Here is a 22560-nt window from a genome sequence, read left to right as displayed (position 1 = left end):
TCCCAGCATCCCTTATGATCCCCAAGCACAGAACCAAGAGAAATTTTGGAGTATCATTGGGTGTGGCCTAAAAACAAACAAAAAGCAAAGCATTGGGGCTGGGCGGTGGCGTTAAAGGTAAGGTGCGCCTGCCTTGCCTGCGCTAGCCTTGGACGGACTGCGGTTCGATCCCCCGGTGTCCCATATAGTCCCCCAAGCCAGGAGCAACTTATGAGCGCATAGCCAGGAGTAACCCCTGAGCGTTACCGGGTGTGGCCCAAAAACCAAAAAAAAAAAAAAGCAAAGCATTGGGACTGAATTCATAGGACAGGGAGAAAGGTACTCAACCTTGCATGCAACCAACCTCAGTTTGCCGTTTCCAGGAGTGATACCTGAGCACAGGGCTAGGATTAAGCCCTGAGCACAACCAGGTATGGGGTGCTGAGGATCGAACACAGGGCTTGTGACACACAAATGTGACATGTACTAAAACTCTGGTAGCACATATTCTTTTTTTTGGTTTTTCGGGCCACACCCATTTGATGCTCAGGGGTTACTCCTGGCTAAGCGCTCAGAAATTGCCCTTGGCTTGGAGGACCATATGGGACGACTGGGGATCGAACCATGGTCCTTCCTTGGCTAGCGTTTGCAAGGCAGACACCTTACCTCTAGTGCCACCTCGCTGGCCCCATGTAGCACACATATTCTTATTGAATGCAAGCACATTCTTTTTTTTTTTTTTTTTTTGGATCACACCTGGCAGTGTTCAGGGGTTACTCCTGGCTCTATGCTCAGAAATCGCTCCTGGCAGGCAGGGAACCATATGGGATGCTGGGATTCGAACCATTGTCCTTCTGCATGCAAGGCAAAATGCTCTACCTTCATGCTTTCTCTCCAGCCCCAACACAAACATTACTTTTAAGAACCAATATTTTGGTTTATGTTCTCATGTGTTGTAGACAAGAATTTTCATTTTCTTATCTGCTTTGCCAAAAACTGGTAGCACCAAACTTTCTCATAAATTTTATTGTTTTGATTATGCATTTGGGTCACATCCAAAAGTACTTAGAAGCTGACCTTGGTGCTCCTAGCTTGCAGTGTCCGGATGGGTACTGGATGCTCCGAAGTTTAGTCTACATTCCTTTTTGTTTGTATAATTACCAGTGAATTGGAACTTTTATTTGGGGGAGCACATCTGGACATAATCAGGAGTTACTCTTGGCTCTGCACTCAAGGAATTAGTCCTGGAAGTGCTCAAGAGATCATATGGGATTCTGGGGATTGAACCCAAGTTGGCTGGGTGCAAAGCAAATGTCTTATCACTGTACTATCACTTGGACCCATTGCTTTATTTGGGGGGGGGCACACCTGGTAGCGCTCAGAGGTTATTCCCGGCCCCGTGCTCAGAAATTGCTCCTGGCTAGGAGGACCATATGGGATGCTGGGGATAGAACCTGGATTGGTCACGTACAGAGCAAACACCCTGCCTCCTGTGCTATCACTCTGGTCCCAGTCCATCTTTATTTTTTCTATTAGAGTTTCTAATTTTTCTTTGTGGATCTGTAGTAGCTCTTATAATTCTTTGGCTATTTACCATCTATATTGACAAGATGTTGGGATCTTCTAACATTTTTGCAGAAGAATGCTTTAGTATGATAAATCCATTCTTCCACCTTTCACAGTAAGATAGTCAACATTTTTTCTTTTTTATTGGGGGGGGCACACCTGGTGCCTCTCAGGGGTTACTCCTGGCTCTGTGATCAGAAATCACTCCTGGCAGGCTTGGAGGACCATATGGGATGCTGGGGATCAAACCTGGGTCTATCCTGGGCCAGCAGTGTTCAAGGCAAATGCCCTACTGCTGAGCTATCGCTCAGGTCCCAAGATAGTCAACATTTTTTTTAAATATAGTTTATGATTTTTCTTTTGGTTTTTGGACCATAACCTATGGTGCTCATGGCTTGCTTACTCCTGACTTTGTATTCAGGGATCACTTCTGACAGAGATCAAGGGACCAAATGATGTGCTGAGGAATGAACTGAGGTCAGCTGTGCAAGACAAGTATCTTAGCCCTGCACTTTCTTGGACCCCCAATTTTATACTGCTTAAAAACTTATGCTTCAATTGCTTAAAACAATTTTTTTTCAAAGTATATACAACAGACATACAATTTTCCTCTTTGTGAAAAGAAATGCTAAAAATAATATAAATTTCTACGTAACTCTCATCCTTCAATAATCTCTACCTCAATATTTCTCCTTCCTTTTGATTGAATGTACAGTATTTTCTTCTATGACCATACCACAGTGCTTCTCAAATAGTGGGGCACGAGGCTCCATAAAGGGGGGGCGCATTTGACCTCGGCAACACTGTCATAACAAGCTAAGCCCCATGTTTATGTCTCTGTGTGTCTCTGGAGCTGAGAATTGCTGTGTCCTGCTTCAAACCCCGATTCAAAAAGCAATGCATTGAAAAACTTGCTCATTGTAGCCATTAATCCAGACATCACCTCTGATTAAAAAATCAGCTCAATCTATTTTGTATATTTTTGTTTTGCAGGTTAAAGTTTTTTTTTTAAATAAAGATACTATTTATAGTTGCGTGGGGGAGGCGTGAAAATGTTTTCTTCTTCCTAGGGGGGTAATGATAGAAAATGATTGAGAAGCACTGTCATACCAGAACTTGTTTTATTGGGGGGGGGGATTGGGCCACACCCAGCGGCATTCAGGGGTTACTCCTGTCTCTGCCCTCAGAAATCACTCCTGGCAGACTCGGAACCATAATGGATGCCGGGAATCGAACCAGGTCCATCTTGGATCAGCTGCGTGCATCTCTCCAGCACACCAGAACTTATTTAACAATTTCTTTCTTTTTTTTGTTTTTGTTTTTTGGGTCACACCCGGCATCGCTCAAGGGTTACTCCTGGCTCTACACTCAGAAATCACTCCTGACAGGCACGGGGGTACCATATGGGATGCCAGGATTCGAACCACCGTCCTCCTGCATGAAAAGCAAACACAATACCTCCATGCTATCTCTCCGATCCCATTTAACAATGTCTTTACTGTTTAAAAACTGATGATATTCTAAAACTTCTGGGAGCTGGTTCAAATATGTTTAAAGCTAGGTTGCCATTAGTAAGCTGTTTATTCATGGATGGTTCAATAATTTAATCTCCAAAAAAGTTATATGGTTTTTTTTTTTGTGTGTGTGTTTTTGGTTTTTGGGTCGCACCCAGCAGTGCTCAGGGGTTACTCCTGGCTCTGCTCAGAAATCGCTCCTGGAAGGTTCAGGGGACCATATGGGATGCCGGGATTTGAACCACCGTCCTTCTGCATGCAAGGCAAATGCCCTACCTCCATGCTATCTCTCCGGCCCCATATGGCCTTTATAGACATCAGCGGTAGTCAGATTTAGTATTTTTGTTTTGTTTTGTTTTGGAGACCTACCTGGCAATGCTCAGAAATTCCTTCTGATTATGCACTTAGGAATTATTCCTGGTGGGCTCAAGGAGCCATGTGAGATGCCAAGTCTTGAATCTTGGTCAGCTGCATGCAAGGCAAATGTCCTACCTATTGTATTATCACTTAGGCTTGAAAATTTTTCTTTCTCAAGTGCCATGGATTGATTGAACTAGGATCACATCCATGCAAGCCAAGTGCTCTACTACTGAGCTAGCCCTAGAGTCCTGATTTGGATCGCATTTCTGTTAGCTGTATTGCTTTCATGGTTTCCTTATCTATAAAATGGTAATACTGATGCTTCTATGCTAGAATTGTGGTAAGAATGTAATAAATGTTAATTTAAATCTAGCACTCACATACACAGCATGTAATCAATTTTATACTCTGGGAACGTAAGAAATACTGTTAAGTATAATATTATTGTATTAAATGCTACTTTATCCAACTTTTTCTGTTTGTTTGATTTTGGGGCCATATCTGACAGTGCTCAGGTCTTTCTCCTGACTCTATGCTCAGAGATCATCTAGTTATTTATTTTTTTCTTCCAAAAGAGCAGTTTTGGAAGAGATTTCATACAATCTGAGCCTGCTGAGCATGACTTGAAATAATCTGTGAGGAAAACAGGTCGTTTTCGAGCTCTATTGGGCAATAATGGCTTTTCCCTCACAAGCTCAGGACTGGCTGACACTCAGAACTCGGAAACCTCCTCCCCCAACATCAAGATAAAGTAAACAGGAGCTTGGAAAATTACTAGTGTTCTTCCTCATCCGGGCACCGGAGAAGGGGACCAGAACATTTATTCCATTTCCGGCCCCTTCAGTATTCGCAGACACAGCTGCCCAGTGCAGACACTCCTAGAAGTGGTTTCTCATCTTTCCCCTTCGCTGAGCACAAACTCTTATAACTGACCTTCCTGCTTGCGATTGTTTTAAAAGGCAGAGACATCTGAAAAGGCTCTGTAATACTCTATCTCACTTTTACATTTCTATGAGGAAGATAATTTATTCTTTAACTAAAATTAGGCATTACTCCACATCTATTCATGGGAGGCACTGCCATGCTTTCCCAGAGAGCAAAAAGGCTGGTTTTTCTAGCACCCTTCCTGTCTTCTGATTTAAATGCTTAAGGGGTATTTTTCTAGTGGGAAACAGTATTTTGAGTAGTGAAAAACCACCCTCAGAGCAGATTATCTTCTTTGCAGTGAGGTCTATATTCCAGCACCTCTATTTTTGACTCCTGAAAGTGAAACACAGGTTTTTGAAGCAAGACATTTCAATGGTTAATACAAACTGCTGACTTCAGCATTTACTTTGTTTTCTTTCACAACTTATTCTCGAGATCAGCTGTCATGCTTAATTCCTGAGTTTGATTGTTGGGTGGATAACGATGCTTTTCCATGGATGACTTAAAAGACTAGAATCTATAATGAAATGAGGTTTGGTAAATCACAATATGAGCAACAAAGAAAAAGCCTTGCTTTTTTTTTAAATTACATTTTAAATTATATTAAATAATTCATTTTTGAGATGAGCACATCATTTCTTCTTTAAATAAATGTACTTTGGCACATATGTAACTATTTTCTTTCTTTCCCTTTCCTTTGCTACTGTCATTGTTTTTTTGATGTTTGGTGTTTGGATAATTGGGGGCTGAATTCTTGGTAGCAATGTCACAGAGATGGCAAAATTGTGGGGTCAGGGTCACAATAGCAGTGGAGAGGCAGAAGGTGGTCAAACTCTTGGTCTCATGCCTGCAAGGCAGGGGTTCTGTCACTAACAGCCAAGTCTCCTGGGGGCCTTCCTTTTTTTTTAATTTATTTTTTTTACTTTTGGGCCACACCTGGCAGTGCACAGGAATTACTCCTGGCTCTTCACTCAGGAATTACTCCTGAGTGTTTGGGGGACCATATGGGATGCTGAAGATTAAACCCTCAGTTGGCTACATGGAAGGCAAGTGCCTTATCTGCTGTCCTATCTCTTCAGCTGCTATTTAATTATTAGAAAAATATTGTTGCTTTGTAGGTGCTCTACCACTAAGCCAACCCTTACACCAAACTCAGGGCCTCACGCATCTGATGCATAATACGCTTTGCCACTTTCCAGATATTTAACATTATATATTTTAAATTTTACTGTTTCATTTTTGATTTATTTTGATATTATTTATTTTTGGCCTATGCCCAGATGTGCTCAGTGCTTGCTGACTTCTAGCTTTGTGCTCAGGGATCACTCTTACCAGGCCTTGGAAGATGGAGGGGGTATCCAGGATCAAGCCTAGAGCAGGTAGAGGCAAGCACTTTACCTAATATGGTATCTCTCTGATTACTGTTATTTTAATTAACAATTTCCTTCTCATGCCACTCCCCCTACATCTAAGAAGACACTTCTCTTCATTCTCTCTCTCCCTCACCTCTATGTCAGACACTTCTCTCTCTCCTCCTCCCCTTTTTCCTTTTAGGAACTGTTTGCAATATTGTTTCTGACTATCATTCATATCATTTTACTTTCTACCAGCACCCAGTTCTTGTCCAGAGTGATAATTTCCAACTATCATTGACATAGAGGTTACTTATTTTTCCTAATTGCACTTCCTTTCTCTTTGTGGCCAGCTTTCTACCATGGACTAGTTCTTCTGGCCCTCTTCTCTATTGTCTTTGGGCATTATCACCATAATGTCTTTTTTTAGTATCCCATAAATGAGTGAGATCATTCTATGTCTATCCCTTTCCTTCTGACTCATTTTATTCAGCTTAATACTCCCCATATCCATCATGTATAAGCAAATTTCTTAACTTCATTTTCCCTAATAGTTATATAATACTCAATATCATTGTTTGACTCCTAATATTTAAAATTTTTGGTTCAATTTATTTATTTATTTTAGAACACAATTCTAACTTTTTTTTTTTTTGGGTTTTGGTTTTTGGGTCACACCGAGTGGCGTTCAGGGGTTACTCTTGGCTCTGTGCTCAGAAATCGCTATTGGCAGGCATGGGAGACTACATGGGATGCTGGGATTTGAACCAATGTCGGTTCTAGGTCAGTTGCTTGCAAGGCAAACACCCTACTGCTGTGCTATCTATCTCCTCAGTCCCTACTGTTTTGTTTTTGTTTTTGTTTTTGAGAAGAAAACAGCATATTAAAGAGACATACAAATGTAATTTACAGTCCATCTAAACAAAGACTTCCTTATTATTTATTAAGGAATTAATATCTTTCTTTTTGTCTCGTACATATTATGCACTTTTTTAGTGCCAGGATTCAAACCTAGAGCATCACACTTCCAAAGGTAGGTCCTTGAACCAATGATTTACATACATTCTCAACCTGCAACAGAGACAAACTTAAACAACATATATTGTTTTGTTTTTGAAAAATTCTTTTGTTGTGGGGCTGGTGAGGTGGCGCTAGAGGTAAGATGTCTGCCTTGCAAGCGCTAGGCAAGGAAGGACTATGTCCCATATGGTCTCCCCAAGCCAGGGGCAATTTCTGAGCACTTAGCCAGGAGTAACCCCTGAGCCTCAAACGGGTGTGGCCCCAAGAACAAACAAAAAATTCTTTTGGGCCCGGAGAGATAGCACAGCGGCGTTTGCCTTGCAAGCAGCCAATCCAGGACCAAAGGTGGTTGGTTTGAATCCAGGTGTCCCATATGGTCCCCCGTGCCTGCCAGGAGCTATTTCTGAGCAGACAGCCAGGAGTAACCCACTGAGCACCGCTGGGTGTGGCCCAAAAAAACAAACAAAAAAAATTATTTTGTTGTTTTTTTATTTATATGTTTTATAATAATACCCTATATTATTGCTTCATACTTGTGGTGTTAATATACCAAAAACACAAAAGTGTTATGAATGAGAGGGGCTGAGATGAAACAGCCACTGCCCTCCAGTGCACTGAGGAGTCTCACAGAGATACAAATGTTTTTTTAGGTATTCTGAAGAGAAGGCCTTGGAGGAGGGAGAGGGAGGAGCCTGACTGTGCTCTAGGGGGTACTCTTAGGAGGGAAAGGAAAAGAGTCAAACATATTTCTGCATCTTTATTGCCTACAAAAATGTAAATATTTATATTTGTGCAATTCATTGAATAGGTGCACGTATAGGTGAATAAAAGAATAATCCAATGTTCATAATGGAGTCTGAGGCCTTGAGTTTAAATAAAGAACTGAAGGAACTAAAACACGTTGTTTCAGAGGATCAAAGGAAGAAGTCACCTCCAGATCCTAGAGGAAAGAAATCAGTATCAAGAGGGAGATGAAAAATGTTCCCCCTGGGGCCAGAGAGAGAGCATGGAGGTAGGGCGTTAGCCTTGCATGTAGAAGGATGGTGGTTTGAATCCTGGCATCCCATATGGTCCCCCGAGCCTGCCAGGAGTGATTTCTGAGCATAGAGCCAGAAGTAACCCTTGACGCTGCTGGGTGTGACCCAAAAACAAAACAAACAAAAATGTCCCCCAAATTGAGATCCTCCAAGGTGTGGATGGTGTGTGAGGATGACATAGTGCGGGAGAAGACAGAGGCAGGATCAACTACAAGCAGAGGAGGTCAAGAGGGATAGAGTCTGTTGGGTCTAGGCGAGAGGAGGTCAGGAAGCTGGTAAAGACAGGCAGAGCAAGAAGGCTTCACCCTGGGGTCGGAGTGGTGGTGCAAGTAGTAAGACATTTGCCTTGCACACGCTAACCTAGGACGACCTCGGTTCAATCCCCAGGCGTCCCATATGGTCACACAAGCCAGGAATGATTTCTGAGCGCATGGCTAGGAGTAACCCCTGAGCATCACTGGGTTTGGCCCAGAAAACCAACAACCAAAAACAAACAAACAAAAAAAAGGCTTCACCCTGCAGGATTCTCCTGGCCAAAGGACGAGGTGTCCAACACTCAGCTGGGTAGGAGGGTGTGTAGATATTCACTTTTCTATTTCAGATGGAACAAAGGCACACAGATCTCATTAAGGAGACAGCAGAGGGGCTAAAGAGATAGAACAGCAGTAGGGTATTTGCCTTGCACACAGCCAACCCAGAATGGACGGTGGTTTGAATCCCGGCATCCCATATGGTTTCTGAGCCAGCCAGGAGCAATTTCTGAGTGCAAGGCCAGGGGTAACTCCTGAGCACAGCCTGGCGTGACCCAAAAAACCAAACAAACAAAAAAGGAGACAGCAGAGGGATTAAATAAGAACTTGGGGTAGGCTGGTAGATTAGGGAGGAGGAAGAGAGAAATGAACTGACTTCATCCCTAAGTGTGGGAAAATGAAGGAATCAAGAGGAATAAGGACAGTGGCAGGAGCACCTAGGTTTCTTGGGGCTGGGGTGATGGAGGAAGATTAGAATTAAACATGTCTTAGATGAAAATGGGGTCACCATATGGAGATGACTGGTAGGTGCCTGAAAACCCAGTTATTCCATAATACCTTGCATGTGTATAAGGGACTTTTGTTTTTCTAAGTGTGTATTTATTTGAATATATTATATTGTCACATTTTTCTTCCTCCTTCTCTTCCTGTTTTTGGGCCACACCTATCAGTGTGCAGGGTTTGTTCTTGGCTTTGTGCAAAGGGATCACTCCTGATAGGTTCAGGGAACCATATGGGCTGTTGGGATCAACCTGGGTCAGACACGTGTAAGGCAAGGATTATTATCATTCTAGTTCCCCTTAGAAACAATTCTTTTTTATTTTTGGTTTTTGGGTCACACCCAGCTCAGGGGTTACTCCTGGCTCTATGCTCAGAAATCGCCTCTAGCAGGCACGGGGGACCATATGGGATACCGGGATTCGAACCGCCGTTCTTTTTTTTTTTTTTAATTTTTTTATTTTGAATTATGAGAACAAAGATGCAAAGAAAGAGGACAAGGTAAAGTTACAGTGGAAGGACAATCACCCATAACATAATTCTCAGAAGAAGTCCCCTTGCTGATATCTTAACTTTGAACTTTCAGCCAAAGAACATTAAGATAAATAAAACAGAATCCATGTACAATTACTTTGTCCCTCAAGTCCCCAGATTGTAACACATTATAATATTTTTTTTGTGTTTTTTTTTTTTTTTGGGTCACACCCGGCAGTGCTCAGGGATTATTCCTGGCTCCATGCTCAGAAATTGCTCCTGGCAGGCACGGGGGACCATATGGGATGCAGGGATTTGAACTGATGACCTTCTGCATGAAAGGCAAACACTTTACCTCCATGCTATATCTCCGGCCCACATTATAATATTTCTTAACAGCACACAAGGCAATCTAAAGCCATAAAACTTACGTAACTCCTTAAACATTAGAGGCATAGTATTTTTTACATTTTTATGTACATGCATATTAGCTTAAGTTAACCTCAAATTTTTTTTTAAGGATTAGAGTCAAAGGAGCACAGTAAAAACGGTGTTAGAGTGGCAGTTGTTGTTTGCATAGGCCCACCAAAATATGAGGGGCATGGAAAGGAATAACCTTGGCCTAAATACAAAGAGACCCTACCCCTGAAGTTTCTTGGCATAAGACCAACTCTAGGCTCCAGGCAAGTTAAATTGTCCAATCCAAGACATTGTCCGTAGTGCCAACACACTTTTCACACAGTCTCTGTTGTTGGTATGATGTTTCTGTATTAAAGATCCTGGAATCTGCATATCCTCTACAATGAAGTCAGGATGTGGAGCATCCTCTCGTTTCACCTCACCATTAAGGGGCAATGCAGGAAGCCCTGTCCTGTAAGCAGGTTCGAACCGCCGTTCTTCTGCATGAAAGGCAAACGTCCTACCTCCATGCTATCTCTCCCCCCACAGAAACATTTTGTACTTAATGTGTTATGTCTCTAGGAAAGTTCCATACTTTTGTTTAAGACTAGAGAAGGGAGGCCGAAGAGATAGCATGGAGGTAGGTCGTTTGCCTTGCATGCAGAAGGATGGTGGTTCAAAACCCAGCATTCCATATGATCCCCTGAGCCTGCCAGGAGCAATTTCTGAACATAGAGCCAGGAGTAACCCCTGAGCGCTGCTAGGTGTGACCCCAAACCAAACCAAACCAAACCAAACCTAAAAGACTAGAGAAGAGGCCTGAATGGTAGCTCAGTGGTAGGGCGTTTGTCTTGCACATGACTGACCCAGAACAGACCTGGGTTCAATCCCCAACGTCCCATATGGTCCCCAAGCTAGGAGGGGTTTCTGAGAGCACAGCCAGGAGTAAGCCCTGGGCATCACCAGTGTGGCCCCCAAACCAAACCAAACCAAAAAAAATAAATAAATAAAAAAATAAAACCAAGACTAGAGAAGATATGAGTGTCTTTGGAACTGAAGGAAAACAAGGAGTTGCATACATTGAAAGAGTATTAAAGAGTAATTATTGAAACAATATTTTAGAGGGAGAAGACAGATTAACGGAGTAGCAAGATGGAGAACTGCATCAGAAGTAGGAGGGCTGATGGCAAGAGAAACACTTAATGCCTTGGAGGGCCCAAGTCTCCTGTAGTAGCAGAAATGCATACATAGGTAGACTGGTGGTCTGAGAAAGAAACAGAAAATATATAAAATAGTTCGGCGGACACCAGAATATATCACAGAGTAGTCAGATACAAAAATCCATCCAAAGGTTTACTTTACTGATTTATAAAAGATTTCACCATAGCAACTTAAAGCTACTTATACATTAAAAAATAAATTTACATCAGTGTATTCACATCATATTACAATACCGTAATTAATTTTAGATGAAATGATACAGGCAGAATTAAACAAGTAAAACATGAATCTAGTTCTCTACATTCTAGATCTTTAACTAGTGGGTCATGATTCTGTAGGGGAGGATCAAGAAAAGTGCGGCAACAGTAAGATTTCTGAATGTCCAATGAAAAATTAATTAAAAAACCACTCGGGGAGGCCTGGAGTGGTAGCGCTAGTGGTAAGGCTTGCAAGTGCTAGCATAGGACGAACCGAACCGCGTTTGGTGCCCGGCGCCCAAAGCCAGGAGTAACCCCTGAGAGTCAATGGGTATGGCCCAAAAACCAAAACCAAAACCAAAACAAAACAAAAAAAAATCCACTCCTGGGAGCCAGAGAGATAGCACATTGATAGGGTATTTGCCTTGCATGCAGCTGATCCAGGAAAGATGGTGGTTCAAATCCTGGCATCCCATATGGTCCTGCCACAAGCGATATCTGAGTGCAGATCCAGGAGTAACCCCTGAGCACTGCTGGGTGTGACCCCCCCCCCCCAAAAAAAAAAAAAAAAAACACTCACTCCTGGAGCCAAAGTGATAGTACAGTGGGTAGCACATTTGCCTTTCATGCAGCTGACCCTAGTTCAATCCCTGGCATCCTGTATAGTCCCCCTGAGCCTATCAGGAGTGATTTCTGAGTGCAGAGCCAGGAGTAACTAACCCCTGAGTGCCACTTGGAGTGAACCAAAATCAAAAACAAAAAATAATGCTTTCAAAGGATGCCCCTAAACCACTGGAAGACAGTTCAGGAAAAAGCTGAGAAAAAATTATTTAAGGAGCCCACAGGAAGACCATGACATATAACCTTGGCCAAGTCAACATCATTTGAATCTTAAACAGTGATTTGAAGTTTCCACAGTGACAGAAGAAAACACGTTTTTTTTTTTTTCCTTTTAAATTCTGGTGTTACTCATAAATAGCATTAAAAATGTATGGTGTGGGGCCCGGAGAGATAGCATAGCGGCGTTTGCCTTGCAAGCAGCCGATCCTGGACCAAAGGTGGTTGGTTCGAATCCCGGTGTCCCATATGGTCCCCCCTGCCTGCCAGGAGCTATTTCTGAGCAGACAGCCAGAAGTAACCCCTGAGCACTGCCGGGTGTGGCCCAAAAACAAAAAACAAACAAACAAACAAAAATGTATGCTGTGAACCTCACTGGCATCGTTTTATTCCAGGATGGTGGTATTTGTGGTTGAATGGACAGGGGACGTCTGAGTCTTACACAGGCGTGCTGGGCGGGGGCCAGGGCCTGTGTTGCTCCTGCCACTTGAGGCTTCATCTACACATTAAAAGACCTTCTGGAGAGAAACACCAACCTGAGACCTGGCACTCACCCTGTTCGGGAGGCTGCAGCTTATAAATGTGGCACAGTCCTGAAATCAGGGAGGGATGCTTGGCAGCAGCCTGTGCAGGCTCATCTCTCAGTGTAATTGCCAGGCCAAATCAGGCAGTGACTGGCAACTCATGGAAAAGTTGATGTTTCAGTTACTCAAATTCTGCCATCTTACTATCATGATTGTATGAGAAAAATCTAGATTTTCAATGAAACAAAGATAACACATGATTGATTGCTGCTTGTTTCTCTAAGTATGACCTTCCAAATAAAATAGAAATTCTCTACTTCATAGAGCCTGCTTGGCAGCTTGGTAAGAGCCCTAACGTAAGAGCTCCAGGATACATGTTTCACTAATTAATTATAACTTAATTTTACTAGTTTAGCAACTAGTGGCATTTCATGATTACAAGCCTTAATGTAATACAAATTCAGTTTTTCACATCTGTAGACTGATTATCTGTTAAATTAGCAAAGGCACTTTCAGGTTACATGATAAACAGAAATACACAAATAGAGGCAGGGTATGTCTTAGTTCCTTCAGTTCCGGTGTCCATAGTGATCACTGAGAGCCCAGTTTTGTACTTCTCCTTTGGCAAACAGTGCAAAGAAAATGGCACCAAATACGTTAATAGCAGCAGCAATGCAGAAAACCGTTTCCCACTCTCTGATAGTGTTCTAGCGAGACAGACAAAATGAGAAAGATTTTTCTGTTTTAGTACAGTCACTAAAAATATGATGGTGCTAATACAGTAACAATAGGAACATTTCACATTACAGGTTCATCAAGAGGGAGATTGGTGGATAGTTATGTCTCACTTAATGATGGGACATGATCTAGAAGATTCACTACTAGGAAATTTTGTTGTGCTTTTGTCATAGATATATTTCCACAAACCGTGATGGTGCAGTCTACTGCACACTGAAGTTACATAAATGCATACCCAACAGGGTCTATTGCAGTCTGTGTCCCATTATTGACCAAAATGTTAAGTGACACCCAACTGTATTTATTCAGTGGAATATTATATAGCAGTGAAAACAGATAGAGCTCCAAACAAGTGTTGACCAAAAGAGCATAGATTGTTTCTTTATATGAAGCTCAAAATCAAACAAAGCTAATCTAGGGTATTAAAAATCAAGACAGTGGCTCCTCTTGGAGGTGGTGAGAGGAATGGCAGTTGGAAAAGTGAGGGTCACAAAAAGACCATATTGTTTTCTAGTTAGATGCTGATTATAGAGGTGTCTTTTTTTTTTTTTTTTGACACACCTGGTGGTGCACAGGGCTTACCTCTGGCTCGGCACTCTGGAATCACTCCTAGTAGGCTTAGGGGACTATATGGGACACTGGGCTTATGATACAAGGATGTCTTAACTTTGGAAAACCCATTCTGCTGCATGTACTTATTAGGAATTGTGCATTTAATTTATTATTTATTTATTTATATTTTATATGGGTCACATCCGGTGGCACTCCTGGCTCTGTGCTCAGAAATTGCTCCTGGCAGGCTCAGGGGACCACATGGGATGCTGGGATTCAAACCACCATATGTCCTGGATCAGCTGTTTGCAAGGCAAACACCCTACTGCTGTGCTATTTCTCATTTTATTTATTAATACATTATTTTTTTTTGTTTTTGGTTCACACTCAGGGATCCCTTCTGACACTGCGTGGGAATGCATATAAGATGTTCGGAATCAAACCTCAGTTGTACTATCAATCCGGCCCAGGATTTGTGTACTTTAAAAATACATGTCAGGGGCTGGAGTGACAGTACAGTGACTCATAGGGTGTTTGCCTTGTACATGGTCAACCGGGTTTAATCCCTGGCATCTCAAATGGTCCCTTGAGTCTGCCAGTAGTAACTAGTGAACAAAGAGCCAGGAATAACGCTTGAGCACCACCAAGTGTGGCTTAGAAGCAGGGCCAGGCAGTAACAACCAAGTGGCTGTGATCTCTATATACAAAAACTGAAAAAAAAAAAAAAAAAAAAAAGATACAAATCAGGGCTTTGGGGTATAAGTAGCTCAATGACAGGATGGCTGAGGCTGAGTTTGAACCTGATGCCTGGCTCAGAACCATGTGCCAGGTGTAACCCAGTGACACTGCTATTTATAATCCTGGTATCACAACCAAATATCTGTGATATCCTGGTTTCACACCAAATGTGTCATCAGTGCAACCAAGTATGTGTGAGCACTCTGGGCAAACACTGTGAGCAACCTGAAAGCATTCACATACCAAAGTCAAATGTGCAAAAAGGAAGGGAAGGGGAAAAAAACAACACTTTAAGCTTCAAGGGCTGGAGAGATAGTACAGTAGGAAGGGCATTTATCTTAAGATGCTGGACTCAAACCCAGGTTGGCCACATTACAAGGCAAGTGCCCTGCCCACTGTACTGTCTCTCTGAACCTTCTCTACAGATGTTCAACTTTCCCTTAGCCATTCTCCCGTCATTTCCTAATGCTTCATCTTTGTGATCCATTACTTGAATACATTTTCTTTTCGGGGTACATGTGGTGGTGCTTGAGTGTTGCTCCTGACTGCTCAGGAACCATGTGGGTACCAGGGATGAAAGCCAAGATTCTAGCATGCAAAGCATGAACTCCAGGCTCTGGAGCTATCTCCCTGTCCCCTGCTTGAATAACTATGTTGTCAACTGTTTCAATATAGGATCTGAACTTTTATTTTCAGATAGAAGCCATACCTGGTGGAGCCTAGAGTGATAGGGTAGGAGTTCTCCATGATACTTATCCAGGGTACAGACCTCAGCTAAAGGTCTTGCTGGTGATGCAGTGCTTCTTAGGGGCCACCAGGGCTGACCTTAAGAGGTATGGGGGTCACAAAATGCTGGGACTGAGGTGCAAACTGAACTCATGCATATGCTCTAACACTTGAGCTATTGCTCGACACCAATTTCACAAATTTGACAATTTCAATGATAAGATCTTCATTTAGACTTAAGTCTGTTGTTGGGCTTAAAGTCCAAAGAGTTTTCTGTGAAAATACACTTCTCTATTAATTAAAGCAGGAGGTACTGGCCTTGCATGTGTTTAACCTGGGTTCTCTCTCTGGCATCCCCAATGGTCCCTCAAGCCCCTAGGAGTGATCCCGAAAGCAGAACCTGCAGTAAACCCTAAGCATTGTGATTGTGATTCCAGAACCAAAAATAATAATAAAAAAAGATAGATTAAGCGACTGCATAAAAATAAAACATTCAGCATCTTATCTTTTTCTTTTTTGTTTTTATTTGTTTGTTTGTTTTTTGGCTCATGCCCTGCAGTGATCAGGGTTTTTTTCTGGCTCTGCACTCAGAAATCGCTCCTGGCAGGCACAGGGGACCATAGGGAATGCCGGGATTTGAACCATCATCCGTCATGGATCGGCTGATGCAAGGCAAATGCCCTACCACTATGCTATTTCTCTGGCCCACATCTTACCATTAATTAAAGCCAAAACAGGAAAATGAAATGTATCAGAGAGGAATCTAAGCAGATGGGGTTGTATAGATAACTAAGAGAGCTGGCACTACATGGTCTCCTAAGTACCACTGGGCACAGTCCCCAAAGAAAATGTAAACAAGGTACAGGAAGTATCAAGTGAAATAATTAGATCTTTTCAGTCTAAAATAAGTTATCTACTTACTTCAGGAGTCAGACTTTTAGCAATGATGGGTCCAATCATGCCTGGGATGGTAGCAAATGTATTTGTGATGCCCAGGAGGATACCGGCATACCTGCAAAACATTTTCATAGAGATTTACACTGCAGTAGTTTTCTCTCAACAGCTACCACTACCAGGCTGTTTATTTTGTGAAATTGTGTGTCTTGTGAAATGAAATGTCTTATTGAAGTAAGACTTAATATTTAGTCTCAGATGAAAGCTTGCATTTCAGTAGTTAATTAGCATCTAACATTATACAGAGGTACACAGCCACTTAAAGTGATAGAGAAGTGCTGAGATAGGATTTCCAAATATGACTGTATATAGAAAGCTTCATGTGTCTTGCATTATATTTTTTGTTAAAAGAGTTTATTTTTGGTTGAAAATTTCTTTGTTGAAAATTCAAGAAAAGGGGGCCGGGTGGTGGCGTTAAAGGTAAGGTGCCTGCCTTGCCTGCGCTAGCCTTGGTCAGACTTCGGTTCGATCCCCCGGCGTCCCATATGGTCCCCCAAGCCAGGAGCGACTTCTGAGCGCATAGCCAGGAGTAACCCCTGAGCGTTACCGGGTGTGGCCCAAAAACCAAAAAAAAAAAAAAAAAAAAAAGAAAATTCAAGAAAAGAAAAAGAAAACATTGGGTGCTCAGTAGTTCAGCATGTGCCCTGCAGGTGTTAAGCTGAATTATTATTTATTAGCCACACCCAGTTTATTCTGCTTTGTTTTTCTTTTTTTTGTTTTTTTCTTGGGGCCACACCCAGTAACACTCAGGGGTTACTCCTAGCTCTGCGCTCAGAAATCGCTCCTGGCTTGGGGGGACCATATGGGATGCTGGGGTATCGAACCACATCCATTCTAGGTCAGCTGCGTGTAAGGCAACCACCTTACCGCTTTGCCACCACTCTGGCCCTCTGCTTTCATTTTTGTTTTTAGGTCACAGCTTACTGTGCTCAGAACTTTATCCTGGCTCAGCACTCAAAGATCACTCTAAGAATTGTGACGCCAAGGATTCAGACTTGCCACATGCAAGGCACATGTCCTACTTACTATACTATCTCTCTGGTTCCCAGGCTGAATGCTTATGCCTTTTAGGGAAAGTAACTTAACCAAGCCTGGCAGAAGCTGCCTTTCTATTTTTTTTTTTTAAAGCCATTAACAACTTGGCAGTAGGAGGAACTGACTGCAGGTTGCCAGGTCTTTCAGTAACAGATATTAAGTGAAGATGAATGCTGTAAAATTCTAAATGTCAGCACCAAGAGGCTCATTCAAGTATTTGTATTACACTTGGCCAGAAAGGGCCTTGAGAAATTGATGACTCCTTGGAATAAAAAACCATGTACGAACTTAGTTTGAATTGTGAGCTCTTCCGTTCTTGAATTCTGTGAGATTAACAACAAAATGATCTGACTAAAAATAATTACTCAATTCTCTTGAATTTGAACAATAAAATTACATGCAGGTAATTTCTATTTCAGTCTATAGAAGTCTTAGAGAATTCTATGTACAATTTATAGGGATATTGAATAGGGATATTGAATGTTTTATTGAAAAACCTGTTAGACATGGTTCTAAGTATCTTTTTTTTTGATTTTTTTTTTGATTTTTGGGTCACACCCGGTAATGCTCAGGGGTTACTCCTGGCTATGTGCTCAGAAGTTGCTCCTGGCTTGGGGGACCATATGGGACACGGGGGGATCGAACCGCGGTCCGTCCAAGGCTAGCACAGGCAAGGCAGGCACCTTACCTTTAGCGCCACCGCCCGGCCCCGGTTCTAAGTATCTTACACACAAATACATACACAGAGTATCCATTTTTAAAGTAAAGTAATCCATAGGTAGGAATTATCTTTATTTGATGAAGAAAGGCTACTAAATGTTACCCACTCTTGATTCCAAACCAGTACTTAATATTATGTTATAATCTATAATGGCACTTAATAGATTTTCTCATGTTCAATTTTTTTTACCATGAAACTCCAGTATTGGGGCCGGAGTGGTGGCACAAGTGGTAAGGTGTCTGCCTTGCCCATGCTAGCCTAGGACAAACTCTGGTTCAATCTCCTGGCATCCCATATGGTCCTTTAAGCCAGGAGCGATTTCTGAGCGCATAGCCAGGAGTAACCCCTGAGCATCACTGGGTATGGCCCCAAAATCAAAACAAATAAACAAAACAAAAAAACATCTATTTTAAAAAATATTATTTACTTATTTATTTTGTTTTTTTTTTGGGGGGGGGCACACTCAGTGGCTTAGGGGATACTCCTGGCTCTGTGTTCAGAATTGCTCCTGGCATGCTTGGGGGACCATATGGGCTTCCGGGAACCGAATCTGGGTCCATCTGAGTTGGCCACTTGCAAGGCAAACGCCCTGCTGCTATACCATCGCTTCAGCCCCAGTATTAAATGTTTAAAGTTAAAGGGGTTGCTCTCCTCACATGTTCTTGTTCTAACTAGCAGTGCGTTATCCACTGAACAGGCACTAGTTAAATCGAAGGAAAGAAACTAAGCAGCAATATAGTCATACATTATGTTACCCTCTCAGTGGTCTTCAAACTACAGCCCGAGAGTCACATATTGTATTTGTTCCCATTTTTTTCATCACTTCCAAATAAGATATATGCAGTGTCATAGGAAATTGTTCATAATTTTTGTTTTTACTATAGTTCAGCCTCCAATGGTCGGAGGGACATTGGACTGGCATGCTGTTTAAAAAGTTTGAGGACCGGGCCCGGAGAGATAGCACAGCGGCGTTTGCCTTGCAAGCAGCCGATCCAGGACCAAAGGTGGTTGGTTCGAATCCCGGTGTCCCACATGGTCCCCTGTGCCTGCCAGGAGCTATTTCTGAGCAGACAGCCAGGAGTCACCCCTGAGCAACGCCGGGTGTGACCCAAAAAACAAACAAACAAAAAAAAAAGTTTGAGGACCGCAGCGAGTATAGAGTAACCAATTTTAGGGAAGCAAAAACCAGTTGGGGGGCTTAGAACCAAAAACACTAGTTGGAAAATAAGTTTCTGAAGGACTTATTTGATGGGATCCATCAAAATACAAAAGAGAAAAGGAATTTTCTCCTTTACATTTAATGAGGCTACCTTGCACTTGCCCTGCTGTATAATTTAAAATTTCAAAAAAGAAAAGTTATTTTTTAAAAGAAAAGTTTTACATGTTTACATATGCTGATCTCAGCCATGAATCTGATGTCTTGGTCAATTTAGAGCAGGGGTCTCAAACTCGAGGAAACGGCCCTCATACACCATTTTGTGGCCCTGCCCTAGAGGAATCTTTTTTTGTTTTGTTTTGTTTTAGTTGTTTGGGTCACACCCCCCAATGTTCAAGGCTTACTACTGACTTTGCACACAAGGATCACCCTGACTTTGCCTCCTGCGGCCCGCAGGTAAATTGAGTTTGAGACCCCTGATTTAGAGAGAGCACAGCAGACACCATGACCTGAGGTAATGACTTACCATTGTCCTGCCTTTGGCAACTATATTTGGCATCATTTGTTTCTAAACTGTTTAGCTTCTTACTTTCAACAGATAAATGCCCATCACCAATACAACTTGTAAGACTCACAAAATGTTAAAGCTGGCCTGGGGGCCGGAAGATAGCATGGAGGTAAGGCCTTGCATGCAGGTCATTGGTTCGAATCCTGGCATCCCATACAGTCCCCCGAGTCTGCCAGGAGCAATTTCTAGCATGGAGGAATGACCCCTGAGCGCTGCCGGTGTGACCCCTCCCCCCAAAAATACTGGGCTGGAATCTTTATTTTTTAAATTTAAATACCTGGTTATAAGGTTGTTCATAATACAGTTTATTTCCTCCACAGATAAAGCTGCTCATGATTGAGTTACAATCATTTAATGTATAACAACCTTCACCAGTTAGCATTTCCCACCACCAGCAGTTTCTCTCTCACCCTCCCTGGCTTGCTTCTGGGTCAGGCATCTTAACATCTCTCTCTCTCTCTCTCTCTCTCTCTCTCTCTCTCTCTCTCTCTCTCTCTCTCTCTCCCCTTTCTCTAATCTCTCTACTCTCTCTCTCTCTCTCCCTCTCTCTCCCCTCTCTCTCCCTCCCCTCTCTCTCTCTCTGTCTCTCTCTCTCTCTCCTGCCTCCTTTCATGACACTGGTTTGTACTATAAATGAAGGGGTGCCATGCATATCACTTCATCCCTTTTCTGGGCTGGACTCTTTTAAGACATAGATGTCAGTCAACATTGAGAGCCCAGTTTTAGGACTTGACTACAGATCGTCCAATGTAAGCTTTCCTCAATGTGAGCAGGGAACATATCACTTGCATGCTGTCTAAAAGTTAGTAAAGGTTCTGGAAGTGTTGTAAAATCCCTAGAACAGTAATCAGCACACTATGACATAGAAATTCAATAATACCACAACTATCTAGCTGAAAATCCAGCCATTTTATCTTTCTCCACTCTATGTGAAAGGATATACTGACATACATTGCTGAAGAAATTAGCCTTTTCTTTTTAGTGATTTAATGTTGGTACCTAGTGAGAAATCTATTCTTTTCTATAAACAATTTTTTTGAGGGGAGGACATATCCAACAGTGTGCAGGCATTAATCCTGGCAGGCTTGGAGGATCATATGGAATGCTAGGGATTGAACTCAAGTCAGCTGCCTGCAAGGCAACACCATACCTCCAGCCACTAAACTCAATCTTTTTTTTTTTTTTGGGGGGGGCTACACCCGGTAACGCTCAGGGGTTACTGCTGGCTATGTGCTCAGAAGTTGCTCCTGGCTTGGGGGACCATATGGGACACCGGGGGATCGAACCGCGGTCCATCCAAGGCTAGCGCAGGCAAGGCAGACACCTTACCTTTAGCGCCACCGCCCGGCCCCAAACTCAATCTTTTTAAGATTACACATTTATTGAGTTTGCGATCTTGCTTATGGCCCCTGACTCCAAGTTTTCCAGAAAATAATGCATAAGTAACTTAATTACATCATAAACTAAGTGTTCTCTGATTACATGTGAGGGTGTTCATTGTGTTTAATTCTCATCACAGGGTTGGAGAGAGTATAAGGGTTAAGGGTCTTGCCTTGCACACAACTATTGTTTGATCCCTGGCATGTCCTGAGCATCCTAAGCATCAACTGTGAGATGTTGCTTATAAATAACAACAAAAGGGGCCAGGGAGATAGCATGGAGGTAATGCATTTGCCTTGCATGTGAAAGGACGGTGGTTTGAATCCTGGCATCCCATATGGTCCCCCAAATCTGCCAGGAGCGATTTCTGAGTGTAGAGCCAGAAGTAACTCAAGTGTTGCCGGGTGTGACCCAAAAACAAACAAACAAACAAAAACAACAAAAGAAGCTAAAATTATCACAGCAGTCTTTTAAAGTAGGTACTGTGGATCTATATATATATATATTTTTTTTTTAATTTACTTTATTAAAAAGCATGTATCTGGGGCTGGAGAGATAGCACAGTGGTGTTTGCCTTGCAAGCAACTGATCCAGGACCTAAGGTGGTTGGTTCGAATCCCGGCATCCCATATGGTCCCCCGTGCCTGCCAGGAGCTATTTCTGAGCAGATAGCCAGGAGTAACCCCTGAGTACCAGTGGGTGTGGCCCAAAAACAAAAAAGCATGTATCACATAGTTGACATAGTTGATAGTAATACATTTCTTCCCAGGTGAGAGCAAAATGGTTAAAAATACAAAGATTAAAAAAAAAGAAAGAAAGAAAGGAGAAAAAAGAAGTACAACAACATGTAAATTTGTGAAAATTACAATTATCTCCAATGATGTCATTAAGTCATTGTCAGAGGTTTGATAAGCTCTTGTTGCTAAATGACCATTTTGTTATTTCATTTGTTTTTGAATATTAAGTGATGTCAGCTATACATTGGCATCTAAACTGGGTGTCTCTATGAGGATGACAGTATTAAACAAATGAAGCAGTTGCACAGCCATGAAATCTAAGAATTCAAACTACTATTGCTGATACTGTGGCTTTTGTGGGTGTAGTGTGGCTGTCAAGGCTTCTAGAAGTACAAGGTGATGAAAGGATGCCTGCACTCACTCCAAAAAAATCCTGGTGATATTAGCCCAAATACTGCCATACCTGAATTAGATTGGTGTCTTTGCAGAGTTGTAGAGTTGTAGTGAAGAAGGGCCATAAGCAAAGTGATGATTATGGTGATGAATGTTGCAGGTGTGGCTTTGGCAGAGTGGGGGCTTGGCCTAACTTCTCCTCCCAAGATTGCCAGCTTTCAGTTGTATGGCTGGTGTATCAGGTTTCCTCAAAGTATGTGATGACATGAGGTGGGGAGAGAGAGTGCCCACATTCACTCCCTAAAAGTCCTGGTAATATCAGTCTAAATACTAGCATACCTGAAGTTTTTTTGTTTGTTTGTTTGTTTGTTTGTTTTTTGGGGGGTCACACCTGGCAGCGCTCAGGGGTTACTCCTGGCTCTACACT

General features: G+C 42.3%; 1 protein-coding gene across 1 annotated transcript in view; it reads right to left on the bottom strand.

Annotated features, from left to right (window-relative positions):
* Positions 1–12799: 12799 nt before the first annotated feature.
* SLC17A5 (solute carrier family 17 member 5) overlaps positions 12800–22560 on the bottom strand; it is a 43200-nt gene continuing 33439 nt past the window's right edge. The window contains exons 7-8 of the mRNA XM_049777635.1: positions 16111–16201; positions 12800–13142 (exon numbers count right to left, since the gene is read on the bottom strand). Coding sequence (XP_049633592.1) covers positions 13005–13142; positions 16111–16201 — 229 coding nt within the window. The 3' untranslated portion in view covers positions 12800–13004. The remainder of the gene's footprint in view (positions 13143–16110; positions 16202–22560) is intronic.

This window comes from Suncus etruscus, chromosome 7 (genome assembly GCF_024139225.1).
Source record: "Suncus etruscus isolate mSunEtr1 chromosome 7, mSunEtr1.pri.cur, whole genome shotgun sequence".
In the NCBI taxonomy this organism is placed as follows: Eukaryota; Metazoa; Chordata; class Mammalia; order Eulipotyphla; family Soricidae; genus Suncus; species Suncus etruscus.
Note: the sequence above shows the minus strand (reverse complement) of the source record. Positions and strands in the feature narration are given on the sequence as shown.